The 12,183-nt window shown below is 44.8% G+C and overlaps 1 protein-coding gene across 2 annotated transcripts; it reads left to right on the plus strand.

Moving 5' to 3' along the window:
- The first annotated feature begins 1,458 nt into the window (after positions 1-1,458).
- On the plus strand, positions 1,459-3,089 carry LOC147614081 (uncharacterized). Of its 2 annotated transcripts, none has more exons than XM_086780383.1 (2): positions 1,459-1,939; positions 2,038-3,089. In XM_086780383.1, exons 1-2 carry the CDS (start codon positions 1,910-1,912, stop codon positions 3,010-3,012), a joined length of 1,005 nt encoding a protein of 334 aa, XP_086636509.1. In that variant the 5' UTR covers positions 1,459-1,909; the 3' UTR covers positions 3,013-3,089. The 2 variants fall into 2 exon arrangements, with proteins under 2 accessions (XP_086636509.1, XP_086636510.1); XM_086780384.1 differs by having other exon boundaries at positions 1,459-1,887.
- The last annotated feature ends 9,094 nt before the right edge of the window (positions 3,090-12,183 follow it).

Genomic DNA, 12,183 nt, shown 5'->3' on the forward strand with positions numbered 1-12,183 from the left:
CCCCTACAGATGTAGTAGCCCCTTCACCTAACTCCCCTCACTCTCTTCGGTTACTCCCTTCTGAGGTGCAAGAACCCCCCCCACCCCTCTACCCCACTTCTCTACTTTCCCTCCCCTCAGCCTCCTTGCTCATCACCTTTTGCACCCACCTCAACCAAACATGGGCTAAATGAACATTGTGAGAGAGACCAAGGACTGCCTGTGAATGTGTGTGTGTGTGTGTGTGTGTGTGTGTGAGAGAGAGAGAGAGAGAGAGAGAGAGAGAGAGAGAGATGGCTACAGAGTGTTGGGGCACTTGTGTCGATGAGCTACACCGAAAGAGGGAGAAGGCGACCTACCAAAAAAGGTAGAAAGAGAACACAACCTTGACGCAAGGTTCGGAAGAAGGAAAAAAAACCTCTTCAAAAATTTGAAGGTTTAGTTATATTTTGGAGAAAATATAAAGAAAATGCCTACTCAAAATGATAATGTCCTCCTCAACCATGGGAAAAAGGATTCATGTATTAGTAAAAAGAGTTTCCCAAACATTGTCCCCAAGATCGAGAGATGCCTTGCCTTTTATGGTATTCGCTTTAATTAATTAATGAGAGTATCTTTCGATGCCCTATAAAGGCACTGAAAATTCAATATTCACAAACTATTACAACTATGAAAGATTTGCCTCCATATGTATTTTTTAAAAAACTTGACAAATATTGTATGGAAAAAGTTTTCAATCAGTCACCTATGATGACTATAATCTCAAAATTTGTGATGTGTCTTTTAATTTTCAAATGATTAATTCATATCGATATGCACACCCTAAGCCTTTAAAGGGGTATGCAAACCCTAACATGCAAATAACAAGAACCAAATTCTCTACATATAGCGTATAGATGCATATCGGGAGGGAAAGTTGTAAGAGAGCGATTGGTGTTTGACTGCTTGGGATTTGAGAGAGAGAGAGAGAGAGAGAGAGATGCTGAGTGATGGTGCTTGAGAGAGTGATGGTGCTTGAGAGAGAGATGGCAATTGGCAACATCAGCAAATCGTTTAAAAAGATCTCGCTTACAGCCAATCACACCCACAAACTCTTTAGCAACCCCATCGTGAGCAATAATGAAGAGATCACGCCCGCAAACCGCAACCGTTGGAATTCAAAACGCAAATTATAAAAAATGTTGAAAATAACTCATTAATTCAAAGGTTTTGCGGTTACTTTATTGCAAGTTCCCCTCAACTAATTAATACGATTTCTTTTAATACAATTTCTTTATGGGCCCCGATTCATCGAGATGATGAGTCACGACTCCACGAAACGATGTGAAACGTCGTGACACCACCTGTATTCGGTGAATCGTAACACGCACCTTAGCCTTTTTTCTTGAAAACTTTAAAGCGAGAGGCTACGACCTTTGGGGTTTCGACGATAAGTTCGATCACACCCCCTTCGCCTGTTGTAGCGATCTTCCGCAGAAGGCGAGCGCACAGGTGAGCTCAGGTGATGGCCACTAAAAGCGGCGCTGCCACAGTTGGCTAGCTAGCTAGCTAGCTAAGGTGATCATGATAGATAGATAGCCACCCAAAGCGGCGCTAGGTCTGCTCTAGCTAGCTTATAGGGACGAGCTATTGCGCACGCTACAGCTTAGAAGTCGTTTCTAGCGAGGCGCGTCGAAAGATTGACATCAATTCGTTGTCATGATCTGTGAGAATGTTTTGATTTTCTATTAACTTTGGAATTATAACGGGAACGCCGTTGGTTGGAATCTAGATTTGCAGGCTTTTGAAGTCGAAGACAGATATGAGACGAGCTGGTTGAATATTTAGACTAGCATACTGCTACCCTCAAACTTTTTGCACCAGGCTTTCAATAAATTGTCGTAGGCGCCTCTCAACTACTTTTTATCAGTTAAGTGGAACAGTAAGAAGCATGGCCTCCACTCACGATGATCCATGCACAGTACGTTCTTTTCTCCCTTCGCTAGTTGGTCTCATTATTCTGGATTCTGGTGGGTACATTCTAATCTAATCTAATCTAATCTGATCAACACTACACAGGCTCAAGGGAAGATTTGTATGTGCCACGTTTGCGAATGCGGGATGCACACGTGCCCAGCGAAGCACACCTCCTCGTTGGTACACTACCCCGCGGACATGGGTTCCGAATACACGCGCACGTATCAAGCGTGGCCCCACCAGGAGCGGCGGCGGCGCACGCCGTCCAGGGCCGCAGACGAGAAGAGCGAGGCGTTCGTGGGGGTGACCACCCACATGGTGGACTTCTGCCCCAAGAAACTCCCGCAGCGCCACGTGGCCAGGCCCCTCGGGGAGAAGACTCTGGACCACTGCATTCCGGAGGGGGACTACAGCTGTGTCTCCACGGAGTACAAGGAGCACTACAAGCAGAAGCCGCTCCAGAGTCGGCTGGCTCCCAAAAAACCAGCCAGCAAAGCGGACGGCTCCGGCCGTTTCGACGGCACCACCACGCATCACACTGATTTCCGGAGATGGCCCCTTCGGCCCAGGGCGCCCGTGAAGCCGGCGGCAGCTTCCGTGTGCTGCATCGGCGGCGGTAATAATCTGGAGGACACAACCACCTACAAGGCGGCGTACTGGGACAAATCAAGAGCCGTTCCACGCGGGCCATCGACGCGGAAGAAAGCAGCTGGGGCCGGCGCCGCGGCGTCTTCAGATGCACCTTTCTACAGCGAAACCACTCACCATGCAGACTACGGGCCCAAGCCCATCCCCAGAAGGGCCCCTCCCGTGAAGCACGAGAAGGACTCCTTAGCGAATCCTGCAGATGCCAAGTTCTCCGGCCAAACCACGTATCACGACAACTACAAAGCCTGGCAGGTTCGACTGCCTCGCAGAGGTGAAGTCCTTAAGAGCAACTTGGCCCCTGCCCACACCAAATTCTCGGGAGAGTCCCTTTACCACACGGACTTCAAAGCTCCCAAGCTACCTAAACGCTGCCCTGCTCTGCTCAGACCACGTCCGCAGCAGATCGTTGGTGATCACTTCGTTTACTAGCAGCAGCTAATTGTAACTAACTCTAATAAAATTTTTCTGCCAACACACCAGTTAAATAAATCAAAGGCAGGCCAGCTTTTACTGGCGTTTTAATTTTTAGCTCGTGAAGCTGTTCAAAATGTTTTAAATTGTTGATTCGTTTAAACATACGTTGAAAGTACATAGAAAATGGTATACATCGAACTTTTTTATTCTACATTTTTAAAATTTAAGCCTAATTTTCTCATACAATTGAAGTCTTTGTCCTTTGCTCTTCTCATATTACATTGTAGTAAGTCTTATATTTAATAACGACATGTGCAATATTAGCTGGTTATAATTTATGCATAAAGCACTATTAAGTATCTTTCTATGCACCAAATTTGAGTATCTCTCCACACACCAAACGATTTTGATTTCAAGAGTTACACAACTTTAGAGAGTATCTCTCCACACACCAAACGATTTTGATTTCAAGAGTTACTCACACAACTTTAGAGAGTAAAGCTAGTAGAAGGACACAAAGTCACCGCTCTCATCATGAGGTGAGCATGACTCAAAGGTCAACGCGACCCTTTCCTCCTAAAATTCATAGGGGTTAGCAATGTTGGCCATGTAATATGGTGATCAAGACCAAATTCATAGGGGTTAGCAATGTTGGCCATGTAATATGGTGACCAAGACCGTGACATACAACATTTGAGATACCTACAAACATCATATCAAAGATCAAGATCATGACCATAGGCCAATGTTTAAACATACTTAACTTTCATGCATTGCTTTGCAAGTTCAAGATGCAAACTTCAAAGACATCAAAATAGCGTTGAAAGTTGCACCCTCAACATATGTGAGCGATTGGTGTGCCACAGGAAGTGGTCTTATTAAGAGATACAAGGAGGGTTGTAAAGCCTAGACTAAGGTTATGAGTGAAGATGACTAAGGTTATGAGTGAAGATGACGGAGAAGACAACAAGAAGGAGAAGACGAAGCAAGACAAGAAGCCACATGCACACACCAACAACCAAGCAAGCAAGCATAAACCTACACAAGCTTACCACCATAGCCATAAGAGAGAGTGTTAGATATCCGCAACGCCACTACGGGCGTTACCACGAGAGGGGACGGCCTCTGGCTCACCACCTAGCCATAGAGGAAGAATGAGGATTGCCCCTCATCCCCCAGGCTATATAGTGTGTGGCCTGCCGTCCACACTAGCTTGGCCGCCCATGACTCCGCATGGGCGTCCTCTCCCACTGAACCCTGGACATGGCCATTCGGTCTGCCATCGGTCATCACAGGCATTACAGCCTACGTGACATTACCCCCCCTTAAGAAGAGTTTTCGTCCTCGAAAACAAACTGGGGAAACCTTTTGGAAATTGCACTACGGCGTTCCCAGGTAGCTACCTCCTCATCCCTATCTGTCCATTTAACAAGTACCTCCTGGTACACTTTATGTCGGGTCTGTCTATCACGATACTGTAGAATCCTTTCAGGTTCATGTGGTATCTTTGGTGGCTCTATCAAGTCCACCAAAATCTTTGGAGAAACTGGGTTCTCTAACCCGTGAACTGATTTCTTCAGTTTACTGACATGGAAGACAGGATGGACTTGAGAACTCTCCGGTAACTCAAGTTTATATGCTACGTCTCCAATCTTCTTAAGGATTTTAAAAGGACCACAGTATCTTGGAGAAAGTTTATCACACTTTCCCGTTTTCATGGTTTCTGACTGCGCAGGAATCTTGAGGAATACAAAGTCACCTTCTGCAAAGGTCACCTTTCTTCGTCCTTTATCCGCATAAGTTTTAGCGCGATCCTGAGCGCTACGAATGCTCTCACGTGCGGCTCTGAGCATATCATTCATATCTTCAAGGAAATCCTTGACAGATTGAATCTTCTCCTTTTCTAGGCCTACAGCCATTGGAGATCTCGGCTGGAATCCATACATTAACATGAATGGTGTAAATCCAGTCGCTGAGTGTTTGGAGCTGTTATATGCAAACTCCAGTAAGGGCAAGTACTCTTCCTAATTAGATTGCTTCTTACTAACATAAGAACGCAACATATCCTCTAGAATTTGGTTTTCTCTTTCAGTTTGACCATCAGACTCCGGATGATCTGCCGTACTCATACTCAGAGTAGTATCCAGCTTTTTGAAGACTTCCCTCCAAAAATGACTGTTGAACTTTCTATCTCTATCCGACACTATATCTGCGGGCAGGCCATATAGCTTGTAGAGATGTTCAATAAAGAGTTTTGCCAACTCTGGCGTTTTTACAGTTTTCTTCGTGGCGATAAACTTTGCCATTTTAGTTAACCTGTCCACTACCACCCACACCGAGTCATTCCCTCGTCTTGGGTAAACCGGTAATGAAATCCATGGAAATGCTTTCCCATTTCCCTTGAGGAATCTCCAGCGGATGGAGTAGTCCTCCAACCTTAAGACGTTCATGTTTATTGACCTGGCACTTATTGCATTTCAGCACATAAGTCTGGACGTCCTTAAACAAACTAGGCCAATAAAACTGTCTTTTTACTAGTGCATAGGTCTTCTGAATCCCGGGATGACCCGCACTTGGACTATCATGACTTTCTTTAAGAATTTGGGCCCGAAAGTCACCAATAGTTGGTACACATATTCTACCCTTGTAGAGTAAGTACCCGTCGTCAATGGAGTAATTAGCATATTTCTCCCCCCGACGAAGTTTATCACTCCCCTTTTTGAAGCCGTGGCAGTCAAATACCACGAGAGGGGACGGCCTCTGGCTCACCACCCAGCCATAGAGGAAGAATGAGGATTGCCCCTCATCCCCCAGGCTATATAGTGTGTGGCCTGCCGTCCACACTAGCCTGGCCGCCCATGACTCCGCATGGGCGTCCTCTCCCACTGAACCCCGGACATGGCCATCCGGTCTGCCGCCGTCGGTCACCACAGGCATTACAGCCTACGTGACAGAGAGAGAGAGAGAGAGAGAGAGAGAGAGAGAGAGAGAGAGAGAGAGAGAGAGAGAGAGAGAGAGAGAAGGAAAACTCAAATGTGATAATGGGATTGTCCCTTTTCATATATCATAAGTCACTTATATACATGAGCTCTCTTTTTACAATGGCCAGCCTCCCATTTAACAATTGGGGATGCAAAACACACTCAACAGTGAGGATTATTGGGTTGGGTGCAGCAGGGTCGAGTGTGTATCTGCAGCCCGTTAGTTGTGTTAATAAAGTTAGCACTGTTAGTTGTGCCTCATTTTTTTGTGCTTGAGCTGTTGTGGAGCTCCATGTGCGGATGAGGCTTGTTGAGGTGATGGAGTATTCAGGTGAAGGAGAGGCATGTTTTTGGATGGCATAGTTTTATATTGGTCGGAGAGCAGGGTGATTGGGGTTGGTGGAAGAGAGTGGTTAACTTGGGGTGGGTAATTGGGTGACAAGGGCTCTTTGTCTATCATCAGGATTGTAACTTTCCCTAAGGCCACTTTATAGGGTTGCCATCCTTTCATCCCAATCGATTTGACACCGCTTGTGTCCCATCATCCATCCGCATCCCAGAAGGATCTCTTCATGCATTGTCCTTGCAGGCATAACATAAAACTTTCCTTCCAAGGGATTTTTTCTAATGCGAAACAGAATTGTAATAGTACCTACACATTAGACCAAATGCGAAGCAACATTAGTGACCTTGGCCAGGGTGTTCACTGAAGGAGATAGCACAGTGCGGAAGCATAAACTGTAAACATATGTGAGAGTGGAAAGGAGATAGAGAGAGTTGGAAAAGATCACCTTTTATAATAGCAGTAAAGATTTACAATGGCAATGGCCAGCAACACGGCGTTGAACTTGTGCAAGGGAATGGATGAATAAAGTGATGATGGGAGGCCTCCTTTTATAGTGTTGTGTGGAAGCTGGTCGATTGCTCCTATAGCAGGTCGACAACTCCACGACCCCTAAAAATAGGAGAAAAAGCATAATACACCCAACAATGGGTAGAGCCCATATACACAAGAGATGCACAATTCTAACACCCATATAAAGTGATGATGGAAGGCCTCCTTTTATAGTGTTGTGTGGAAGCTAGTCGATTGCTCCTAGAGTAGGCCGACAACTCCATGACCCCTAAAAATAGGAGAAAAAGCATAATACACCCAACAATGGATAGAGCCCATATACACAAGAGATGCACAATTCTAACACCCCCTCTGCAGCTCATAGTGTGCAAGAGTCAGAAGAAGATGCAACCATGGACCCTCCAACACTGTGAATACTGGAATCACCTCGGAGAGAGCATCCACCAACCTGTTTTCTCGAAACAAGATGCCACCACGAACAACAAGGAACTTTGTGTGGCCCCACGAAATTCCTACACAAGTGTGCAGTGAACTCCAAGAATAGATGATGAGCGGCTGGACATACCGTGCCCATAATCCCCAACAGTGGACGAAACACATCACGTCCCCAAAGGCTCGAACAATGAACTTGGAAATAGATCCAGTTCATAATCTCTGCTAGACCAAAGATAACCATGTCCTGCCAGATGTCTAATGCTTGGAACTCTGAATCATAGTCCCCAAGCACCAATAGGTGGAGTTGTAATCAGCCCCCTCTCCCTCTCACAAGCCTCTGCTGGCTGGAAGCACATGGGAGGAAACTACATGTGTACTACAGAAGCACACCATCTGGGGTCTCCTGAGCCGGAAGCGCCTTGGGAGCCCTAGAAGTGGTACTAGAATCTGTATCACTATCTTGTGTCGTGTCTTTGCCTTTTCGTTGAGATGAAGCCTTTTCCCTTGGTCTTGTCCTTCTTCTTGGACAAACAATCCTTTCCTGCAAGAGAAACAATCCTTAGACAGATGTCCTCTTTTCCCGCAAGAGAAACATCGACTCTGACCTTTCTTCTGAATTGAGGAAAGTGCCTGGTAAGAACTGTTGAGACTGACACCTTCAACTTACCCTGTGAGATGAGAACTCCTCCTCCTCCAAAATCAGGGAGCTAAGATCATCAAAATCCAACTGAGTGGATGTGACCTAGCACCACAAAGATCGAGAAATAACATCATAGTCCGAAGGAAGCTTGGTGAGGATAAGAGCAGCTAGCTAAGAAGAGGACAAAGCAACACCCATAGCCAGTAATAACTGGTCATGAATAACCTTGGCCTTCATGAGAAAAGACTGCATTGAATTGCCTTCAGGAAATAACAAACTGTAGATCTGCCCCTGCAAGGTAACTGCCCTCATCATCGATGAATCTCAAGCAAAGAGATCCTCCAACTTTGACCATACCTAATGAGCACTGGAGAGAGTTTGCACTGCTGGTGAGACCTCCTCGGTGATGGTCTACTCTGCAGCCGAAGAAGTGATGGAGGAAAAATGCACAGCAGAAGTGGGCATATTTGTAGGGTTTGGAGCAGCCTGGACCTAAGCGTATGATACCATGAAGGAGATAGCACAGTACAGAAGCATAAACTGTAAACATATGAGAGAGTGCAAAGGAGATAGAGAGAGTTGGACAAGATCACCTTTTATAACAACAGTAAAGCTTTACAATGGCAATGGCCAGCAACACGGTGTTGAACTTGTGCAAGGGAATGGATGAATAAAGTGATGATGGGAGGCCTCCTTTTATAGTGTTGGGTGGAAGCTGGCCGGCTGCTCCTAGAGTAGAATGACAGCTCCACGACCCCTAAAAATAGGAGAAAAAGCATAAAACACCCAACAATGGGTAGAGCCCATATACACAAGAGATGCACAATTCTAACATTCACCATGTTGGCCTCTTGAGGGACTGCCATGTGTCATAGGACATCAAATTATGATTAGCTCTTGTATCAACAAGCACTAGTTTTTGTGTGAAACTCGTCAAGATGGTCATTTCCAACCACAACTACATCGGTTTCAATTCCCAGTCCTCTTCTTCAAGGTCCACTACTTGGGCCATGTTGACGACGATTTGTTTACCCCTAAGTTTTGCTTGTCGTTTCTTGGCTTTACATTGTGCCAATTCTTTCATTTCTTTGTGTTGATCTTTCTACCATTTTTTGAGGTGGATGGCCCTTAATGTATTTTGCATAGTAGCATTTTAGTTTGCTACCCAGTTGAAATAACCTATCATCTCGACACCGTCAACTGTTTTGATGCGCACTGCACCTTGTGGGGTTATTTCAGTCATAAGAAAAGGTCATGATCCTTTGTATTTGAGTTTCTTTTTGTGATGTTTAGTGCTCTTGAGGAGTACCATGTCCCCCTCATCCATTTCCTTGTCTTTAAGTCGGTCATCATCAAACCACTATTTGCATTGTAAATTTTCTATGATCATGCTATACACAGATGTGAGGCATGTTTCATCAAGCTTTTCAGCCTCCAAAAGCCGATCGCTCAGGACATTTGCCAGTGAGATTTTCCTGTACTACCACTCTTATGCTGGGCACCAAGAATTGCATAAGCATAACAGCTTCAGTACCATAGGTTAAATTGAAGGGTGTCGCATTTATGGCTACTTTATATGCAGTGCGATAGGCCCAGAGTGCTGATGGCAACTTTTGTTCCAATCATTTTGGCTACCCTCTACTATTTTGGTTAGGATAGTGCATAGGACTTTATTTATGCTTTTAGCTTGACTATTGGCTTGGGAGTAGTAGAGGATTTTTGGTGGGTGACCAAGAATTCTTGGCAAGCACCCCCGTCTTGCGATCTCCAGATTGGGAGTTCATATTTCATGTTTGCATTGACGTCTCTGCCTTTGCAATTGGGTGCGTATTGGCTCACATCGAACATAATAGGGATTTCCCTATTAGCTTTGCTAGTTGCTAATAAAATGAGGCAGAACAGAACTATACCACCACGGAAAGAGAAGAGTTAGCCATGGTCTACACAGTTAAAAATTTTTGCCATTATCATTTAGCGACCAAGTTCATTTTCTTTGTGGACCATCAAGCTCTCCTTTACCTCGTAAACCCTGTGTATCACTGGGAGAATCGCCATATGGCTACTAATTTTTCTAGAATTGGAATTTAATGTAATGATACGAAAAGGCTCACAGCATGTCTTGGTCGACCATATGTCGCGCATACCCAATGGTGAGCCACCGGTGGTGGGTGTTGATGATGACTTGGCAGATTCCCCCTTCTTTTCGGTATGCTTGATTCCTGGATGGGGAGAGGAAATTGCACACTTCCTTGCTACTAATGCCCTACCCAACCAAAGCACTTAACAACAAAGACATAGCGAGACACCTCATCAAAAAGGTGCCCCCTATCAGTTGATCGCAGGACGACTTTACAGGCAAGGCAAAGATAGAATCATGAGACAATGTGTCCAAGAGGACAAATATGTCTCTGTTCTAGAGTAAGCCCACTCTGGAACGAAGGCGAACACTTCCCAGTAAACATTATTGCTTGAAAAATCCTATTGGTAGGAATGTGGGGTGGCCCACTTTGTTTGGAGACGCTGCAGAATATCATGGTAATTCCACAAAGTAAGGATAGAATTCCCCTAAATCTGGTCGTGTCCTTATAGCCATTTGAGAAATGGGGCATCGATTTTTTGGGACCCATTAGTTGGGGTGCTTGACACACTCATACATTATAGTGGTAAAAAACTATTACACGAAATGGGTCGAATCTAGGGCCATAGGGCCAGCCAAAAATTTGATGCAAGGTCCATGATGGCGAAATTCCTTTATGAGTGTGTAATCCCTTGCTTTGGGTGCCCTCTTGAGGTGGTGAGTGACAATGGTACACACTTCATCAATGGAGTTATACAATCCTTGCATGTCCTAGGTTTCCCTGATTTTGTGAGGTCGATGCCTCAACGGGTCAGCAGCGTGAGCCACGACTCTCTTTTTACTTTGCATCTTGATAACTACATTTAGAGGCACCGTGTGGATGAAGCCATCTTGTACACTCACCAAGTTAGTTCTGTGTGCTAGGTTTAGCCTCGTGTGCCTTCCCCATCGTGCTTGTTCTCAATGGACAATCCTTGTAAATATCGTCTATTCCACACCTTGTGCATAAGGGAGTTACGATGGAAGCACTCACAGTAGTACTAGTCATCCCTTTTTTGAACGGACACTTAGCTACTCGATGAGGTCTTGCATAATGATAGCATTTCATAGGTGGTTGTTTGGCCATGTTATTCAAGTCTTGTCCTCGTAGGGTTGGGGTTGCTATACGTACACCGGGTACATGTGTTCACCCTCAATCACATAGTGACTCAAGATCTGAGAGGGTGGAATCCTTGAATCAATGGGCTTCTTAAAGGTGATATTCTTACCAGCTTATCCCTTCTCACCTTCTTTGAAGATCTCTGTTAGGCTCAACTCGTGAATAGGGGTGATTCAAGGTAATGGCGGCTGTGGTGGTAGAACTGGGGGTGGTAAGGGTACTTCGAGCACCCTAAGAATTCCTCTTGGAGAGCCACTTCATGGCCCGGTTGAGGTGCATTGTGTAATGGTGGTGCTGGTAGGGCCAGTGGGCTCTCTAGGGTTTAGAGGCAAGGCTTGAGGTAGGGCTTGTGCTTAAGAGGCTCTTTGGTGGTAATAACTATTGATGGTTTCATGATTACCCCACCTTTGATGACGTGTCACATCCATCCACATCACATCTCATCCATTCACATCTATCCAGGTCCACATTACATCACATCACATCTATCCACAACTCATCCATTCACATCTACTCAGATCCACATCACATTACATCACATCTATCCACATCATATCTCATCCCTTCACATCTACCCAGATCCACATCACATCACATCACATTCATCCACATCTCATCTCATCCATTCACATTTACCCAGATCCACATCACATCACATCACATTCACATCTTATCACATCCCATTCACATCTTATCACATCCACTTTTAGTACCATTTTCTACTTTTGATACTGATAGGACTTTTCTAAGTTTTTGCCAATTGCTTGGCCTAGTTAAAGGTACTTTTTCTCGATCCCATTAAATCTAAGTATCAGAGTGTTGTTGAAGGTTTAAAAAGGAAAAATAAACCTTATAAGTTATCAGAATTGAATAGTAAAAACTCAAAAAGAGCATTTACGTATTGTATTTTTATTCCTTAAGCTTCATTAATGAGAATTAATTCTAAACTTTTGTTTACTCATTAGATCCTCGATCCTCGATCCTCCCAGGGATTCTAGATTCCCTTTTCTGAATAAGAACTATCCAAGTTTTCTCGAT

Source organism: Cibotium barometz, chromosome 42 (assembly GCF_041138505.1).
Source record: "Cibotium barometz isolate CiBa-2024 chromosome 42, ASM4113850v1, whole genome shotgun sequence".
Classification (NCBI taxonomy): Eukaryota; Viridiplantae; Streptophyta; class Polypodiopsida; order Cyatheales; family Cibotiaceae; genus Cibotium; species Cibotium barometz.

What these genes read in the sequence shown, in the direction of transcription:
- LOC147614081 (XM_086780383.1), top strand. Translation starts at nt 1,910, where the DNA reads ATGGCCTCCACTCACGATGATCCATGCACA. An exon ending in CTCACGATGATCCATGCACA is followed by an intron (nt 1,940 to 2,037) that starts GTACGTTCTTTT and finishes AACACTACACAG; the next exon opens with GCTCAAGGGAAGATTTGTAT.